Source organism: Girardinichthys multiradiatus, chromosome 1, assembly GCF_021462225.1.
Source record: "Girardinichthys multiradiatus isolate DD_20200921_A chromosome 1, DD_fGirMul_XY1, whole genome shotgun sequence".
NCBI lineage: Eukaryota > Metazoa > Chordata > Actinopteri > Cyprinodontiformes > Goodeidae > Girardinichthys > Girardinichthys multiradiatus.
In genome coordinates this window covers 39141576-39161635 of record NC_061794.1, presented here as the reverse complement: position 1 = coordinate 39161635, position 20060 = coordinate 39141576, and the positions used below count along the sequence as shown (strand labels likewise).

Genomic DNA, 20060 nt, shown 5'->3' with positions numbered 1-20060 from the left:
CCTCTTTGCACCGGTCCCTCACGGTTCCCCCTGCAGGTGGTGGGCCCACTGGGGGATGGCCTCGCGTCTCTCGTTCGGGCTTGGCCCGGCCGGGTCCCGCGAGGAGCAACCCGGCCACCAGGCGCTCTCCGACAAGTCCCGACCCCAGGCCTGGCTCCAGGGTGGGACCCCGGCTCCGCCGTACCGGGCGACGTCACGTGCCTCGATATTTTGTTCTTCATGAGGGGTTCTTGAACCATTCTTTGTCTGACCCATCACCTAGAGCCTGTTTGCCATGGGAGACCCTACCAGGGGCATTTAGGCCCCAGACAACATAGCCTCTAGGATCATTTGAGCACTCAAACCCCTCCACCACGTTAAGGTGACGGTTTTACGCATCATACATTTGTATAAAATGTATGATGCGTAAAACTTGGGAAAGACTGGACCATTTATAAGCTAAAACATAGATGCACCAGTCGGGCTTTAACAGGTGGCCAATACAGACTTCTGGTTTTTCTTTTAGGTCAAACCTGTCGAGTCTAATTTTGGACCGATTCAAATTATTCACACAATGACGCTCAGAAATTTGCTTGTGTAAATTTTGTTTTCCTTTAATAGTTAAACATGGCTTTTAAAGGTTTGCCCTGTTTAAAAATTATTAACTTTTGTTTGTGTCCCCCAGGTTATGAGGGGTGAAAGGGGGGTGTAAAGAGGTCTAAAAAGAATGTGAAATCAACTATTGCACTACGGAAAATAGTCTAAAAATGGAGAATCAAAACAAGCCCAGGTATGCCCTTCTAAGCAAGATCACCCGGAAAGCCATCTACAAAAACACTCTAAAATGTCATCACAGGATCTACAGAAGGGCCTTGCTGTTGTTGATACAAATGTTCATGGTTGTTTCATGGTCGGCAAGGAGTAGACCTTTGCTCTCTAAGAAAACTTCGGTCAGACTGAAGTTTCTCAAGGCCTGTATTCACTGAAGGGAGTGAAGGGCCTGTATTTACAAAGATCCCCAGAGTCCTCTCAGAGATCTCCTAACTTTGCCTAAAAAATCCTGCCAAGGAGTTTTAGCTTCAGAGTGATTCAGTTCGCTGCTGAAAGCAACTCTGAGCGAGGAGAGGAAAGAGATTCCTATCTTAGTGTGGAGGTTTGGTTGAGCACGTTGCTAGTCTTGAGATTGTCTTCTAAAAGCTGTGATTGGTTCTTGCAAAAAAAAAAAAAACAACCGCACTCCTAGTAATTAATGGAGTGAAATTAACTAATCATAGAATTTAAACTGGATTCAGAAATGTGTAAGTCATGATAAAACTCAGCAAAATTAAATTAATTCTCACAGCATCAAAGTGTTTAAACCTTTTTTACAACCTCATCATTATTTTGATTTGCTTATTATGTTTCCTTGCCACGCTGGTCGTTTTTCTACTTCATCTATTTAATATTAATGTGGACACCAACCTGTCAGCATTTTAATGTGATTTCCTTCTTGTAAAAAGAGGTTTGATTTGGTAAAACAACCAAAACAATACGGAGAAAAAAAGATGGAGAAAACGGTACGGACCAGAGGAGCAGAGCCTGCTGCTGGCACAGCTGGTGGGGGAAAAGAGAGGAGTCTTAAAAGGTTTGGGGGTAGATGACCATTTAGGATACAACAAATACTTATTCACATCATTTACATCTTTTTTCTTTGCATAGTGTTAAAATGACTTTATCTTGTCTAGAGAGTGTATTTATATATATTGACTTTGTTTAACCTTTTTCCAAATGTTTATTTTTGAAAGCATTTTACAGTCTGTAAATAATCTTTACATTTTCTGTACTACATTGTAAATGTTTTCACACTTTATTTATGATTATTATTTTTATTTATTCATCCTTCCTAACATTACCCTACTAGAGGTGCACCTTTGATCTGTCCTGCTGATAAAACTAGGGGGATCATAATCTTATCTTTATATTAATAATTTTATGATTGTTTTCAACATTTATGTGCTCATTTACTGTTTAGGGATTGGATCCCTGCACCATCAAGCCCGAAGCGGCTTATTAATTCATTGATATTCATTATACGGAGAATATCTCTCCTTTCTCTCTGTTCTTCCACCATCTTCTCTGCTTCAGACACTCTTAGGCTGACTAAATGTCCTCCTCACTACTCTTAATATTTGTTCATTTTAGGAGCTGTCTTCAGGCCTCAGATGCTTTGTGAATAACTTTTGTCTTACTGAGGTAAAAGTCTAAGAAAAATCCTATAATTCCAGAAATTCTAAGATTATCCCTAGAATGACGTCACTAGGAGCTACTTTTATTCTCAGGATTGTTTGTGAATATGGGCCCAGATCTTGATCTCACTGAGGTGCTGTGGGGTGACCTGGACTGAGCTGTACATGCAAGAAAGCCCTTAAACATCTCACAAATAAAAGGTCTGGGACAAACTTTCCTCAGACAATGTCAGAGACTGGTCGATGGCTACAAGAAGCATCTCACCCAAATTATTTCAAAGGGGCCAACACTAACTATCATGGTGGTAGGTGGTACTAACTTTGTCCTCAACTAGAAAAAACATTTTTTATAGGTATCTTTGGCTTAATTTCTGACGTTTAAATACAACTAATCCCTTTCTTTTCCAAAGATAAAGAAAAACCAACATTACATGTTAACATCTCTTAATTTATTTAATAATGGAGGAAATTCTGGATGCTGCCAATTCCAACAAAGCTGATAACTTATTAAAACGTATTTGGACCTCAGTTTGAATAATACAAGACAGCTTAGTCCATTGTAGGACCTTAGGCTTTTCTCTACTCACTCAACTAAGCTGATAATCCAACATATTAGAGCTGCACAATATATTACAAATATATCAGTTGGTCCAGTATGAATGTGGCAAATGACTGGAAGTATATTCATGTTTGCTGTTACTGTTTGCATACCAACAGTATATTCAGCCTGTTGGAAGGAGCCAAGCTGCAGTAAACAGCTGGATCAGATGAGCATGAGAAGCTGGAGGTCAGAGAACATGTTGGAAACCTCCTGGCAGATGAGAAAGAAAGGAAAATGTGGATTTATTGCAGCTGATATCACACTGCTTCCTTATACAAGCCAGAAGAAAAACAGGACACACTTTTTTGTTTTCTTTATTTAAAAATGAAAACAAATGTAAATAAAAAAATATGTTTCTAAGCCCAGCATACGTATAGAAAATGGGAAAACCTGGTGCAATTACTGCACAAGTGCTGAGGTTTAATCCGTTAAAGCAGAAAAGGAAGTCAGCACACTTAAACCTGATCTAAAATATATATGCTTATATAAAAATTTAATAAGGGTGCATCCCGTGGAGAGGACGTTCATACATTCTAAAGAAAGGTACAGCCGTCGGACAAAGAGCTGAACTGTCTCGTCCCAAAGGTAAACGAATGGTAGCAGCTTAACTAATCTCTTATTTGGACAAACCTGGTGACTCACAAACGCTGCATGCTTTAAAAAAACAATCGTACAGAAGAACACGGCCAGCTCAGGCTCACTCTATGACACATTAATAATCAGAACAGTGCGTCCTTTTCATCCCTGTGCTGGTGTTTGATTTTTTTATTTTGGTTAAGTTTTAAAATCCCTGGTCCCACACTCATTCTCAGAGACCTACATGTACCTCTCAAATTAGAATAAGTTCATTTATTTCAGGACTTCAACTCACAAAGTGAAACTACTATATAGAGTCATAATACACAGAGTGATGTATCCCAAGCATTTCATTGTTAACTTTGATGATTATGACTTAACAAGAAAAACCCAAAATTTAGCATCTCAGAGAATAAGAACATATCAGACCCATAAAAAAAAGGATTTTTAATACAGAAATGTCATGTTATGGACTACACAATTACAGGGACGACTGCTGTCTTGCAAATAGTCACTGGCACTTGGTTAGACCCAAAAGAGAGAGCTATGTCAATGTGTATTAATGGAAAACTAGGTGGAAGGATAAAGAGTGGTAGAAAAAGCACAAGCAATAAGTAGAGAAGCAGTCTTGAGAGGATTCTGAAGCAAAGCCTATTGGAGATTGTAGGAGACTCGTGTGTGGACTGCAGCTGCAGTTAGAGCTTTAAGAGCCACCACACACAGATGTGTAAAGTACATGGGTTGAAACTGTCACATCCTTTGTGATAAGTCACTGCTGAATCAGGGACAACATAAGAAACATCCATTTTATTTGGAAATTAGGGTCCCAGAATCTAAAGGGAGAGTGGAGAGGCACAGGTTCCTCCAGTGTGAGGTTTCCACAGTTGGTGCTGGTCCGCTGGGTTTTATCAAATCCAAAGTCAGCGCAACCATCTATCAGGGAACTTAAGAACCTTTCAAGGTATCACTGCTTGATTGATGAGTAAACTCACATGATTTAAGGCCCAGAGAAAATGTGGCATTTGTCAAGAAGAGGATGACAGGTTGATCCAATTCATGCAACATGGCTTGCGACCAAGTTCTGAGGACATATCCTGTACAGTACATGGACATGCTTTTCAGTGTGCCCACATTTCTGTATTAAAAATCCATTTTTATTATTCTTTACTGGTAATTTCATTGCCTGAAAAACAGAATGTTGTGTTTTTAGGACCCGAGAGATAATCATCAAAATCACCACGAAGGAGCAGTTGGAATATATCGGTGTGCGATGAATCTATGTTAAGTGAGTTTGGCTTTTTGATCTAAAATTACTAAAATAAATAAATATTGTGATATCTTCTATTTATGAGATGCACGTGTGAAGGACACCACGTCTGAGTTACTTTTATTGCTAGCATATGGAGCTGGGTGTGAGCTACTTTGTGTCTGACAGCTACCTGCAGGTGAAGGTTACACATTTTACATCTACTGTGAAACTACAGACAGTATCTAAAGCCATGTGTTGGATTCCATCTCAGGATGAAACCGATTCTGCCTGGAAAGTGGCGGAGACACGTCACCTTATCCCTGCACAATGTTGTTTCAGGCGTCACTGTCGAGGTACCAGGAGGAGAAAACGGAGAGACAGCCCCGACTCTAGGAGGCGCCTTTCTGCATCTATTATCAAACTTACTGTAAATGTTGCATTCATAGTTTTCACTGAGCAGATTCAAAAATGTACAAATGGGAAAAAAAAGCATACCCAACCTGCCAAACAGAGCCAAGTAGTGTGTAAAATCCACACTTTCCTTCAGTTACTGGGAGCAAACTGGATTTTTTTTTGTAGTTTCACTCAACTGCTTGAAGAAAACTTCTCCCGTTAGTGACATGTTTTCAGTCAAGCTCAAGCAAAATCATGATCAGTCTGTACTACTAAATGAGTTTAGTATAAAAATGGAAAAACATTCAAAGGTGTCATTTTGGTAAATAAGAAAGAAGATGCATGTAAATTAGCCAGGGTTCACTGGTCCTGGTGGTCAGACCAGCAGTCCCAATGCAAACCCCTTCACCTTAGCAGACTGACGTGTGTTTTATGGGGAGTCTGCGTTTGGGTCGGCACACACACACGACTGAGATGTGGCGCCTGAAAAACCGAGGCCCTGAGCGTTCGAGATGGCATACAGAAAGAACGTTTGGGTAAAGAGTGGCAGCTGACCATTTACAACATTATCACAGGTGAACCTGAATTAGCTCAGCGCCAAAGTATCGCCAACCACCACTTACAGAGTCAAAGCAGGCTGACTGGCCAGCCAAGTCCACTTTGCGACATCATGGAACATAAAAACGAAAGGAAGAAGAAAGGACAGACATCAGTGGAAATAGACGCGATAGCAGATATAAGCACTGAGAGCCAGTGCTGTGCACAGGCACACGTGGACTGTTAGAGGGGACCAAGCCCCCGGCATAGGACTGTTTCCCTTTGGCTGCTCCGGTCTGTCCGACAACTCCTCCGTCCCCTCCTGCTGCTGGGATTTGTTCGGAGCGCTGGGGGTTAGATCTTGGATTCCCACATGCCCATCCAGCAGATCCCCCTTGTCAGGAGGAGGCTCCGGGACAACTGGGTTTCTTTTTCGCAGCTCTGTGTCTTGTGAAGACCTGAATGAAGAAACGGAGGGAAAGCAGAACAGATCAAGGCTTTTGTTTTTCTTTTGGCAAACGGGTTTTGTATTGAAAACATCAGCATAGGCAGTTGTCCTTTTATGTGACAAGACTTAAAAAATATTATCTTTACCAGATTATATCTAATCTAACTACAAAAAAACTGAAACTTTGAGTAATCCCTTTCCGTCAGACTTCATCAGACCTTCACGTTGCTGTGGAGAAATTTGACGCCTTCTGTTTTGTACAGCGTTGCTTCAGTTCTTTGAGGTTTGTTAGCTATTATTTCTGTACATATTTCTTAAGTTCCCAGCACAGAATTTCAGTTTTGGGTTGAGGTCAGGACTTTGACTGGGCCACTGCAAAACCTCGATTCTTTTCTTTTTTTGCCATTCTATTGTAGATCTGCAACGTTGCTGTTGGGAGACTCCGTTTGGACCAAGCTTCAGCCGTCAGACAGATGGCCTCACATTTACCTCTATAGTGGTTTGGTAGAAGAACACAGGTTTATATTACTCTGTACGGTACCTAAGGCCTGTGGCTGCAGAACAAGCCCTTATCATCACGTTTCCACCACCATGCTTAACAGTTGGTAAGAGGATGTTGTGCTGATATATCTTCAAAACATGGTGCTGTGCATTAAGGAAACACGTCTCTACTTACCAAAATACGTTGTCCCAGAGGTTTTGATGCACTGTTGCCAATTTAAGTCATGCTGCCATATTCTTTTTTTTTATACAGAAGAGGCTTTCTGCTGCAACCCTTCCGAACAAGCCTGCCTTCTTCTGTCGTTTTCTAACTCCACCCTTTGACATGCTAACTGAGGTCTGTAGAGTCTGACATGGAACTCTTGGGGGTTTTGGAATGACTCTGAGCACTAGAGAGTCTCGGCTTGTGGTGAAGTTTTTGGGACTTTCACTCCTACCAAGATCAGAACAACAGTCTGTTCTCAACTTGTGGATGATCTTTGTTTTTCTGTTTAGAATGATGGACTTCATATAGTTTTGAAATGGCCTTATAAGCCTTTCCAGATTAATGTGAAGCAACAAGTGCTCCTATAAGGTCATTGTTGATGTCTTTCCACCTCGTCATAATGTTAATACACAGCAGTACATTTCTAAGAAGCAAGCTGCCAAACTCCTGCTTTTATAGAGGGTGTCGCTGTTGCTGATGACCACTGAAAATGAGCAGTCTGGTTGCAGCGTTTCTCTTAAATCCTATAGAAGGAGCAACTGGTGTACTATGTTTTCCACGCACCATTTTGGTTTCATTTCTTTCTAATAATGACAGTTTGTAATCTGCTGTGTGTTTATGTATACTTGATGTTAGATTTAAATGACTTTAAACCTGTTATAGATCAGATCATTTTTATTATGTCCCGATATGTAAAACCTGAGAACTGCCAGAGGGATATTTTCTTTAACTATGACTGTATTAAGTCATTTTGTCAAAGATGTGCAAAGTTTGAAGTCAACATTTTAAAATATGACTTTTTTAAGTTACAAAGTGCTTAGACTGTGGGCATCAACACAACTTTACAAATATTTAACCTCTTATTTAAAAGGTTTGATTTCATGCAAAATAATTTTTCCACAATTTCCTAAAATTATTATTAGATTACTCATGATTAATTTCAAATAATCGTTCAGACAAACATTAAGATTCACTCTCAGAAGTTCAGTTACCATCATGACTCGGCCTATTTGACATGAAAACCGCATGTTTCTTTATGCCTAAATTGGATCAAATCAGTTTCAAGCTTCAGTTTTAAACAAACAAAACCTGATTTGAAAGTACTTGTTTCCTATCCTCCTAAATTTGGCCCAAAATTAAAAAAAACATTTGCCATGCTGAGTTTTCAGCTCTGGTCTGCATGAAAACATTACATGAGACATTACAGTAGCAGTGAGCCGTCATAATGTCACGGCTCAAATCCCTTCAGACATAATTACACAGATAAATGAGAGCAACATTTAGTGCACAAGAGTTTACATGAACAACAAGTCCCCCTTCGTTAAGCAGGGACTGAGATAATTGACTCTTGATAGTTATTTTCCACTGCGTTAGACACAAATAGGCATTTATTTTTGTTAAGTTTTAATATCATGGCTTACAGCTGAAAAATCCCCAAATTCAGTTTCACTGACATTTAGAACAAATAAGACCAATCAGACGACAGATTTTACTGCTGAAATTTTAGCCAAGCTGAAAGCCACTACGAGATGGGGTAGGCCTCAAAAGGTCATCGCTGGCTGATCTTTGAGTGCTCCATCCAAGCATATTAAAAGGAAAGTTGAGTGGGCGGAAAAAGTATGGCGCAAAAAGGTGTGAAGAATTTAGAGGAACTTTATAAGGCATGAGCTGTGAATGGAGTCAGTAGCCCCTTTAACACAACATTTGTCAAAAACCTGCAAAGACAAGCCGCCTCAGAGCTGCCTCTGACTATTCATAAATTACAAGTAGAAACAGCTGGCTATGGGGGACGACAGGAGGTGTTGTGTAGCATCGACATCAGCATCATACTATATATATGCTTCCAATAGGTCAAATTATTAGGCAGCATGGGATAAATTTTCACTGTTACGCTGATGATACTTAGCTTTACTTCTCCATAAATCCTGATGAACCCAACCAGTTAGATAGACTACAAGCATGTCTTGAAGATGTAAAAACTTGGATGACTTTTCCTCACATATAAAGCCCTTAATGATCTAGCTTCATCATACACCAGAGATCTGATTGTTCCATATGTTCCTAACAGAGCACTTCGTTCTCAGACTGCAGGTTTACTGGTGGTTCCTAGAGTCTCTAGAAGTAGAATGGGAGGCAGATCCTTTAGTTATCAGGCTCCTCTCCTGTGGAACCAGCTCCCGGTTTTGGTCCGTGAGGCAGACACCCTGTCTACTTTTAAGGCTAGGCTTAAAACTTTCCTTTTTGATAAAGTTTATAGTTAGAGTGGCTTAGGTTATCAGGGAGGGAGCCTTCCTCCCTCCATGTTGGATGGAGTAAGGGGGAGTCAGGTTTAGTCTAAACCGGCTCAGTTATGGTTGAGGTGCAAACACACCCTTCATTTCTGCTACCTGTATGACCCCTTCTCTTTTCCAATGGTTATAATCAGTCTGACAGAGAGAGGTATCCCAATCCTTGTGGTTTTTAGTATAACAATGACCATCAGTGGGACCTTTTATGGGGTGCCTTGAGACGACATTGTTGTAAATAAGCGCCGTTTAACTAAATAATCTGAACTGAAACTATCTGTGTAGTTATGCTGCTATAGGCTTATGCTGCTGGAGGACATAACGACCACTTTCACCCTCTTTGCTACATTCTCACACTACTCTCCAATTTTGCATTATTTGCTGTTATTTCAGCTTTTAACCTTGTTCTCTCTTTTCTCTTCCTAGAAGCTACACCTGGCCTGGCTCTGTGTCTACCTGTGACACCTTTCTGGAGAGGGGAATCGTCCGAGCTTCTGCTAGTAACAACTTAATGCTCACCCTCTACCGATGATCCACATAGCCCTGTCTTTCAGTGTTTAACCCTTTCTCTCTCCTAGACATGGAAATTGACTGAGCTTTTACTGTAACTAATTATATGTGCTCTCTTTCAGACTCTAACCTTGAAAACTGGCTCAGAGTTTATCTGTTCTTTCTTTCTAGGTGAAACGACTAAAGGAGCTACATCATTAACATTTACTTTTCCTCCCCATAAAAAGGACTCCTGGATCAGTGCTTCTGTGTTCTTTTTGTGTCTCTGCTCTGTTCTCTCAAACCCCAGTTGGTCGTGGCAGATGGCCGCTTACACTGAGCCTGGTTCTGCTGGAGGTTTCTTCCTGTTAAAGGGGAGTTTTTCCTCTCTGCTGTCGCTACATGCATGCTCAGTATGAGGGATTGCTGCAAAGTCAACGCCAGTGACTGTCCACTGTCTCTACATGCTCATCCAGGAGTGAATGCTGCAAGTCACTGACTGGATGCAATCTGCTGGGTTTCCTTAGATAGAAAAACTTTTTATCCAATTTGAATAAATAACTGAATCTAACTGCACTGTTCAATGGTTAGGATTAATTGGAATGTATGTACCTGACTTTTGTGAAGTGCCTTGAGACGATGTGTTGTGAATTAGCGCTATATAAATAAATTGAATTGAATAATCAGCGTTGTCCTCCTTACTCTTCTTGCCTGAAATGACTTCTGAGTGTTGTTTTTGCTTGCTGGTTGGTTGCGCAAACCATATGTCGTCACTGCATAACTCCCCCAACCTGCGAAGCCAGCTCACTCTTAAGAAGTCTGCCGATGAGGGCCTGTGGCTATGTTGCAGAGGCAGGTTGACCTCTACCCCCGTTGCAGCATTAGTCATGTCACAAAACACATGGAGACATCCATGTGATCTGCTGCCGAGTCTTTTCAAGTCCAGAGTCAGACCAAACATCTATCAGAAAATCTTAGAGCACAACGGACAAGCTTTATTGAGATGCTGTTCTTATTTTCAGCACCTGCCCACACCAACAGAAGTACCAGTTCTGCTTTACTGACCATGACACCACGGTGCCTGATTGACCAACAAACTGAACTGACCTAAACCCACAGAGAGTGTTTGGAGGACTGTCAAAAGGTAGACAGAAAGCAGACCCAATAATGCAGACGAGCTGAAGGCTGCTATTAAAGCAACCGTGGGCTCCTTTAACACCTCAGGAGAGCCGTAAGCTTATAGCCCCCATACCACACTGCATTAATGCAGTAACTCATGCAATGTCGCCCCAACCAAGCATTGAGTGCATAAACTGTACAGCACATGGAAATACTTATCAGTAAGCTGACATTTCCATATTAAAAATCCTTTTTGTATTTTGTCTTTTGTACTATTTCTGGAGAAACTGAATTCTGGGTTTTCTTGGCCTTTAAAGATCATGAAGTTTAACAAATAATTGCTTGAAATATATCACTCTGTGATGAGTCTATTTAATGAATGATTATGAATTTGACTCTTAAATTACTGAAATAAATTTCCAACATTATTCTAATCTATTGAGATCCACATATACAGTGAGTGCCTATTTGTTAATGTGACTGCATACAACTCAAGTAGATTTGAACAGAGCAGCGGCTGGAGACCTCGGTTCCTGTAAATCAGTCAGACCTGAGAAACAGGTGGACTGGGAAAAACTAGTGTTAGAAATAAATGCAATCGGCTGGCATTCATGTAAATCGCTTCTAAGAAACTTAATCTAAATTAGATGGAACATTTGAGGCAGGTTACCTGCATGAAACCGGCCCTGGTTGCTGTGTTAATACTGGTTTGAGCACCGCGGTTTAAAGATGAGTAAAAATGTGATAAATTCTCATCTCATCATTAACTTATGAAAATGATTCAGCCTGCAGTCTTTGACGAGAAGTAAAACAATCTTCCTCTAAAAGGTACACATGGGCTGTAACTGTGTGATCAGTCTAGACGACATCAGAACGTTGTTCTAATTAAATCACTTAGATAAAAATAACTCTTTACGAGTATTTTATTGAGATGCACATGTACATTTCTAGATAACACAAATCAGTATTTTGGATGCTCACCCCTGTTGGGAAGTTTCCACACGTTGGATGAAGTCTACATTATCTGGGAAAAAAGATGGCGGCACTCTGCCGTTGTGAGGGCCTCTGGGAGGAGGAAGAGGAGGGGGAGGGGTGAACTCTGGAGGATCGTCTTCCTCATTTGAGAGCTCTTTCCATGACTCCTTAGGAATAAAAAAATAATAAATTTTTTTTTATTAATTAAAACACATTCTGCAAACATAGTTGGTTAATCTGAGAAAACAAAAGATGCTCCAATTAAAATTATGAGTTAAGAAAAAGAGCAGCAAAGAGGAACCTGCCTGGAGAGATGTGTCTCCTTTGATGTACTTGGCACCTTCAATGACAGCAAGGTAGGAGAAGCGAAGCTGATCTGCAGTTTGTATCAAACCCATTCGATAACGCCGCATCTCCAGCAGCACATCGCGAATACGCACTGAAGACGGGTCTTTACGAAGGGACATCTGCAAACACCAAAACACCATGCTTGAATTCTTGAAAGTGTTTAAATTAAGCTCCTATTTCCCCCATAATAAAACCAAAAGGCTGTGCTAATAAGTCTATACAACAAGTCTGTACAAACCAATAAAAGGCAGGTGTCCACGAGACAAAAGGTACCAGAGCGTCCAATACCAGCACTGCAGTGCACCACCACCGGTCCGTGCTCTGAATTCAGACAGCCCGATTCTCGCACCTTAAAGAGGAAGTTAAGGAAGGATGCGGGAGACTCTGGTACCCCAAAGTCAGGCCAGGTGGTGTAGTGAAAATGTAAAATTTCACGAGTCTGTTGAGTCTGCAGAGACAGATCACAGTGAAAATGTTAAGAGAAAGCCAACAACCAAGGGTATGTGGCAAAAAATAATAAGTGCATGTCGGTCGGGACTCTTTTCATTACGCTGAGAAATGGCATTAACAGCAAGAAAAAGGTGCAGTTTCAACAAATTTGAAACCGACAAAATGTGGATAAGAGAAGTGAAAAGAAGGAAATTTGTTTCATATGATGTTTCAGTTCTTCAGTTCTGATCAGTTCAAATACTTCTTTACAGGAACAAACAAAAAAAACATGCTTGTGGACTACAATCACACACATTGGCAGCCGTATATAGAGCTAGCACCTAGCTCCTGTATTTATTCTGCACCAGAATAGTTCTCCGTCACAAACCTAGTGGTTCTGAAACTTTTTCTGTTGCGCCTCTCTTTGAAGAATAAAAACTGTTTAGGCCCCAAAACTTCAAACAAAATGGGTAGAAAAAATGAAACTATTATAGAAGAAGATAAAAATTATGACTAGTCTTCTTCAAAACAGATAATAACATACAATGTGCAACCACATATTTTACAACAGCAAAAAAATCTATATATGTTTGGCAACAAAGATGAATGAGATGAATGAGCGTGTGCTAACTAACTTAATAGTATCACAGAATTACTCGCTACTAACTGCTTTTTATCGACTGCAAACACTACAAGAACAATAAGGTACAACCAGAGTAAACAACAAAGACAAGTGAACAATTTGGCAAAAAATATTAAGTTCTCTCATTCATTGTCCTCGTTTGTCTTTGTCCTGGATTTCCCCGACATGTTGCCTATTTTTCTTTTTGCCTCTGTAATATATTTCTCCATTTTACAAACAGAAGTCCCTCTCTGGATCCATCTGTGTTTCCCCTACTTGTTTTGTTTATTTTGTCACCCTCTGAATCATTCCAAGTCCTCCGACATTCACGTTAGTTCTGTGCGTTGTGTTTTCTGGACAAAAAACAGAAGGCAAGGCTGTTCTCACACCCCACGTCATGCCGCCACGCCACCCCTAGGGGGCGCGCCCCACAGTTTGAGAATAACTGCACTAACTCAAAGGAGAGAGGAACAACTCACAGACAGGTTTTCCAACTCCAGCTGCCGGACTGTGTAGTATGATTTGATGTCCTCTGAGACAAGAGTAACCTTGAAGTAGGTATCTTCAAAGATGGCATCTTTCTCCTCTCTGTGGGGCCAATATTGGGCACACTTGATCTAAATCCAAATGAGAGTGAATGAAACACACAAGGAACATGAAGGCAGAGAGATACAATTTGATGCACTGATAGAAAAGCCAACTGGTGCTTACAGAGCCTTTCTCTATGACCCGGTTCAGCATCACAACACCGCGGGTCCTTTGTTCCCACACCATCTCCCAGAAATGACCACATGTACTTGGAAGGGGTCCCTAAAAAGAAACAGCAGTGAAAACATTGAACCTTAAGCTTAGTCTTACTATATTAGCCAAGAACTTACTTATCTTTAGGAAAAGGTTTAATGGCAGACCCAACTTTTCTCCTATATTTCATAATTTCACTTAGAACTCCCAGGGCCGTCAATTTGACGGTTTTGAAAGTTTGACATCCCATAACTCTGGTTTATCAAAACTCTTATCTTCCTGGCATCCTGACTTTTTCTAAACCTGTGTCTTGTGTGTTCCTGTGTCTCTATTTTTAAAAAATAAAGTAAATGCAAGATCTAAGTATTTCTACTTCTAACTACCACAGCCGCTATTTTGACGGCCCTATTATTTACATCGATCCCCGCCCCCCCGCGGCGGGCGTTGCCTAGCAACCGCCACTCTAGGACGCTGTCTGAGAAGGAGATTACTGGCATCCTACAAATGGATTTTTAACTCAAGAGGCAGTGGAAATGCTTCAAAAACTAGATGAGTGTGATTCTGGGGGCGAGAAGGATGAAAGTGAGGCTCCCCCGGCTAAAACAAAGACGAGTCGTCCCTTCAGCAGGAGGGGGGGGTAACGCATTACTTCAAGTTAGTAAAGCACTAGCCTATGTAATGATTTTATCATTTTAGGCTATAGTTTACAGATTAGTAAACTAACAATCTATAAACTATTTATATAGCAACGGTGCCACAATCAGCACAAGTTCAGAGACAGGAAGACAAGCCAGCCGCCCAGTCCTCAGCTATAAACCCAGCAATCCAGCTCACTGGCAGGAGAGAAACTACAAAGCAAGGTACTGACAATGGACAAAAAAATAAACAATAAGTTAGGCCATAGATAGGTATAGTAGCCTAATAACAATGATCTATTCTGTGCTTCACAGCGTTTTCATCTCAAGACAAGCGCACAGCTGAGAAGGAGGAGGAGATAGGAAAGGATGGCAGTGTGGACAGTGGAAGGGAAGGAGAGGGAGGCGTCATAGCCAGAACGCGTTGACAGAGGCAGAGGGACCCATTACGCAAAGGGCCAGATCCAAGACGCCCACACCGCATTCCTCTGCTTGCTGGATGCTCATCCACATTCAGGGCTGCACTGTGGCTGAGGCCCGCAGAGTTTTAGGAGAGAATTCCTCCCGGGACATGAGTGTGGATGAGCTGAAGGCGTTTTAGCACTAGTTTATGTCCGCAGAGTGAAAGGAGGGCGTAACAGGGAGCTGTCCAGCTTTTGGTCAGATTAGTAAAGCTACCATGTGTTATTTTTCAATACTATTTATAAATAATAATAAAACATAATAGGTTTTGATCAAATACTATTTGCATAATTTTACAGCGTGCCAGAAAACCTTTAGGATTCTGACCAATGGAATGTGATGATGTCATCACCGCCCTCGCATCCAGAATGCGCGCCATCAAATTGACAGGCTTGGGAGTTCTGGTCGTGTTAGAATTCTGGGAGTCGTAGTGTTAAACAAGGCATATTTTCCAGGGTTAACATTTATTCTTATATGGAATCACAAGATACATCTTTAAAAAAGCTGGAAAAGAAGATGCACCTCTATGGGAGGTTGTCACATGACTGCCTGGAAGACAAACTCTATTATTTCAATTGTAACTTTGTAAATCAGTCATAGAATCAATGGTTTTGAACACATTTTAAAAGTTATGGACAAATAAAACAAAAACTACAAGTACGGCTGCAAAGGCCGACACATAGCCTCTAAGACCAAGATGCAGACACCTTCGGACCTGAGGATCACAGCCAGCCCCAGCTACATGTCCACCAGTTTCTGGGATGGTTCATTGCCAATCATGCAGCCTTGACACTTAAGGTCTAATTGTTCCATTCAAGGCACCCCATGAGAGGAAGTAAATGCTCAATACCTGCTGCCAAGACCTGCTGAGAATTTTAACCTGCAGTCTCCTTAGCTAGAATTGAAGAAACCCCCGAGCCAATCCAGGTTATACTTCAGGGTCCAGACTCCGGATACGCTGATTTTTACACAACCAGGTATCAGATTAACCTCAACTCCGGATACCTCTGTTGGTTCTCTGATTGTATATCAGCCACCTCCTCTGTAGGCCAAACAGTTGCATAAAAAAAAAATCAAACTAATTTTGATTTTCTTCAAACTATCGAACTGTTTTTTACTCTTTATGACTTCCAGAGTTAAAAGACGTTTGCAGCTTCCTGTCCATCTGTGTCATGTGACCTGCCCTGTGTGTTCAGATGTACACAGACAGTTCTCCGTTTTGAAGAGAGAGCTCTGCACAGCTCCAGCTGAAATATTAGTCGTTAAACTTTACAACCTTCAAAGGATGCGTCAACTCTATGAAGCAGGAAAACACCTTTTTCCCGTGCACAACTGGAGCAGCACTGAAACGGTAAATGCACTAAACTTATATAGCGCTTTTCCTGTCATAATGACCACTCACAAATGAGCACACATTCATACGCTGGTTCACAGATCGGTAGGCAGCTTCAACTTAAGGGCCTTGCCCAGGAGCACATCAACATCTGGCAGGAGGAAGCTGGAATTGAACAAAACTGTGGCATGCACTTGTATTAAGCAGAGGTAGGTTATAAAAACAGCACCCAAAGCTTTGAACATCTCACAGAGCTCAGTTCAATCCATCATCCAAGTATGGAAAGAGTATGGCAGGACTGCAAAGGAAGATGCAGCGGTCAGACGCAACCAAAACCGAACTTTAAGCAAACCCTACGGCTTTTAACCATCACCTCGAACACATCCTCACTGAAAAACATGGTGGCGGATGGTAGCATCATGTTAAGAGACATACCCCAAAAGTCTTGCAGTTGTAACTGTAGCACAAGGTAGTTCTACAAAGTATTAAGTCAGGGGAAATTAATACAAAAGCAAGCCCCTCTTTTTAGATTTTTATTTGTAAATAATTTTGACAACCCGTCTACCCGTTCCTTCCACTTTCATAATTATGCTCTACTATTTTTGTTGGTTTTTTCACATTGAATCAAAATGAAATTCATTTTAATGGTCGCACGGGACAAAATGAGATAAAGATAGAGTGGTATGGAAAGTTTTGCAAGGCTCCGTAACGTATTAATTAATTCACAGCATGCGTCAATAACGGGTGGCACCTCAAACTCGTCTTTCTAGTAGAAATGTGTAAATGAAGGTAGATATGTCTACTTGGACAAAGAAAAGATAAGATCAAAATATTCTGGATGAAAATTTTGTCATATTCTCCACATCCTATGAGCACAATACTGGAAACGCCAGTGTATGCTTTTTAAATGAAGTTCAATGTATTTTTCTATAGAAGCGTAACCAACAAAGAACTTTACATGACAGATGAATTTTATATCCAAATACACAGAATCCAGTTTATGCACAGCAGGGAATTTAAACCAGATTCTTTTGTCATTCTCTAGTGTTTATCTAATATAAATGTCACATTATCTAATCCATTCTTAAATTGTACCGAAAGGTTTGCATGTAGGTATGAACTTACGGTTGACACATTATTTGCATCAAGGCTGTGCAACATATTACAGATGTGTTTAATTATCAAACAAAGTAACATTCTGAGTACGCCTTCAGAAATGCAGTATTTCCAGTAGAATCCGGTGAATCTTCCTGGATGCTTACCTGAGTAAGAATATAATTTCTCTGTGCCTCTTCTGCAGTTATTAGGCTGGCATTAATGTAGTCATTTGAACCAAGCTGTAGGCATATTCTGCTGTGGTCAACTGTAGAAAGGGGGAAAAAGAAACTGTCAGTTTTGTTCTTCAATTTTAAACCTAAACCAACCCTCCCACACACCCCCGCTTGTGAGAAAACAATGTTGCTGGACAAACTAAAACATCAGTCCTGTGAATTTAACTCTGGGAGGTACCAGCCAAAGAATCTTTCAGATAAAAAGTAAACAGTACAACTAAGTTTCAGGTTCCTCATTTTCACATCTCGTTAAATGCGAATATGAAAAACTGTAACTATTTGCAACGCTGCCTGCACAATTTTTGCGTAGCTTATTCAGTGTTAAAAAAAAAAGAGGAAATCACCAAAGTTCAACTGTTAAACTCTGTAATAAATTATTTTAAATACTGACATTAACTTGATATAATTGGGTGAAAACATAACTTGTTCAAGATAAACGGAGTAATCAAACTAATAACGTATAAGAAGTGGCTTTTGTGGGCTCTTTTGTCGCCGGGATGAAAAGAAAAAATTATTTTTCGAGATAGGATCAGCTAAGTTTACAACACAGTCATAACCTGGCTTTATTATTACACTATAGTCATCTACTTTCACCTATGATATACTTATAGTCTTAGACTAATAAAGCTGACTTGTAGTACTTTGACAGCCCATTTGTACTAAAATACCACAGTGCCTTTACTTTTAAATAATTATTACAGTGCCTGAGGTGAAATGGCAGTAAGCGGCTGTATTTGTGTATATTCCACTGCGACTTATCAGGCATCATAATGCTGTTGCTTTGTAGAATGAAAACACAACACGTCTCAGTTATCTTGAATTTTGAGGTCTTTTCTAGCATCCAGACCATTTTAAACATCTGCATTGGTACAGGAAGGCAAAGAGCAACTCACAGGGGCTGACGTCCCTATAACGGTTCCGATTCTTGTTTTCGGGAAATTTGGCAACCTTGCAGGGTAATTCACAAGACTGCTGGCGAATCTCCTGTGGGAAAACAAGCCAAAAACAGTATTATATTAGTGTTAGTCTAAGTGTGAGTGCTGTGTGTGATAAAACTGAACCTATGCATGTGTGGAGAATCGTGTGAGGGGGGGGTGGGCTCTTCCTTTCTAAATTTACCCTAGAAACATCTGTTGCGTTTTCTCACATTTAACAATTGGCCTGTTAATGTTAAACACAAAAAGACAAACAAAAAAGTTGGGTTTTTCTGATCAAAGGTTTACAAATACTCATCAAGGGCATGAATATACAACATTTAGGCCTTCAGGGATTTACTTGTTCTTCTTCCGGGGTCAAATGATTATTAACATACAACTTTAGTTATTCTTTAAAATAAAATTCTGGTTTTACTTAATACAACAGCAACGGCCATGATGGAGAGACTGTTGGGGCACATACTAAGAGGTGCATGTGGAGGGAAAAAACAAGTGATTACCTATGAAGATTAAATAAAGAAGGTTTCTAGTAACAAAATAGATTTTTAAGATTCCTGTAATGAGATTCATATTTAAAATAACGTTTTAGTGTATCACCAACATTCAGTTTTAGAGCTCTGCGATGGGACGTACTTCAAGATTACGACCCGTGAATCATCAAAACGGTCCGACCCAAAACATGGATCGAGAACATGCTCGTTTGACAACTCATATTAAGTCTGTTTCTAAAAGATGAAAGCTTCGCCCTCGGCTTAATTTTTGCCCACCATGATCATCAGACAGTTCCAACCTCATATACGGAGTTCCAAATCCCATTTTCGTCGATTTCCCAAAACTCGGCTTCCATCGCTCAAACGGTCCAGCTGCCGTCGCCCGTTCTTGTTCCCGAATCCGAAAGGTTAACTCACGGCTCCCCTTGGTAATAAAGCCGCAGTAAACTGTAGTTAAGCAATTTCCTGTGTTAGCTCCCAACTGTCCGGCCGCTGGTAACTAACAGTAGGGCTGCATAGATCACCGCCTAGGCCTGTTCTTTAGCGGAAACACGCCGCTAGCTCCTCCTACACAGCGTAGCTGCCGTCCTTGGCTGGCTGAAAAACAGCGGAGTAAAGAGATTAACAAGCTGTCGTGCGATACCTGATGTTGATTTACAAGTTCTCGTCATATTCGGAATGTCACTCCGTTAGTAGGAGAGTCCTCTTACCATTCTTACAACAATGGCAAACACTGACGTGCGAGGGCGCGCGGAGGCATTTTGCTTCTGGAAATAAATGCGTTCGATTTGTTGGGGGAGCGCGCACGTACGCCAACGTAGGGGTCTGTTGGCTGTTTACAAGAGTGGAAAGGTTACGTCGGCGCGTCCGCCATATTGGGAATGGCAAGTCCGCTTTGGAGGCGACACAAATGTTTTGAAACCCGATTTTCGAACAAAACAAACAAACAAAAAAACACAACTGTTTTCATAACTGTTTAATTTTATAAAACCATCTATATATACGGCGATATATGTTTACCATATATATTAGTTCAGCCAGGTTGTTAGAACAATTAAAACCAGAAAAGTAGAAAAACAGACATATCCATTCTTTCACTGCCTACCATTAAATTAGACTTTAAAAACGTAGCCTGACAAACTGTCAGTGTG

At 40.7% G+C, this 20060-nt stretch overlaps 1 protein-coding gene across 2 annotated transcripts; it reads right to left on the bottom strand.

Moving 5' to 3' along the window:
- Window positions 1-3103: 3103 nt before the first annotated feature.
- ptpn1 (protein tyrosine phosphatase non-receptor type 1) lies at window positions 3104-19732 on the bottom strand. 2 transcript variants are annotated; one of them, XM_047350619.1, is made up of 10 exons: window positions 19620-19732; window positions 19186-19506; window positions 18377-18467; window positions 17415-17515; window positions 13693-13791; window positions 13461-13598; window positions 12169-12378; window positions 11888-12049; window positions 11589-11749; window positions 3104-6018 (listed from the first exon to the last, which is right to left on the bottom strand). In XM_047350619.1, exons 2-10 carry the CDS (start codon window positions 19192-19194, stop codon window positions 5733-5735), a joined length of 1257 nt encoding a protein of 418 aa, XP_047206575.1. In that variant the 5' UTR covers window positions 19195-19506; window positions 19620-19732; the 3' UTR covers window positions 3104-5732. The 2 variants fall into 2 exon arrangements, with proteins under 2 accessions (XP_047206575.1, XP_047206525.1); XM_047350569.1 differs by having other exon boundaries at window positions 19209-19506.
- Between the last annotated feature and the right edge of the window lie 328 nt (window positions 19733-20060).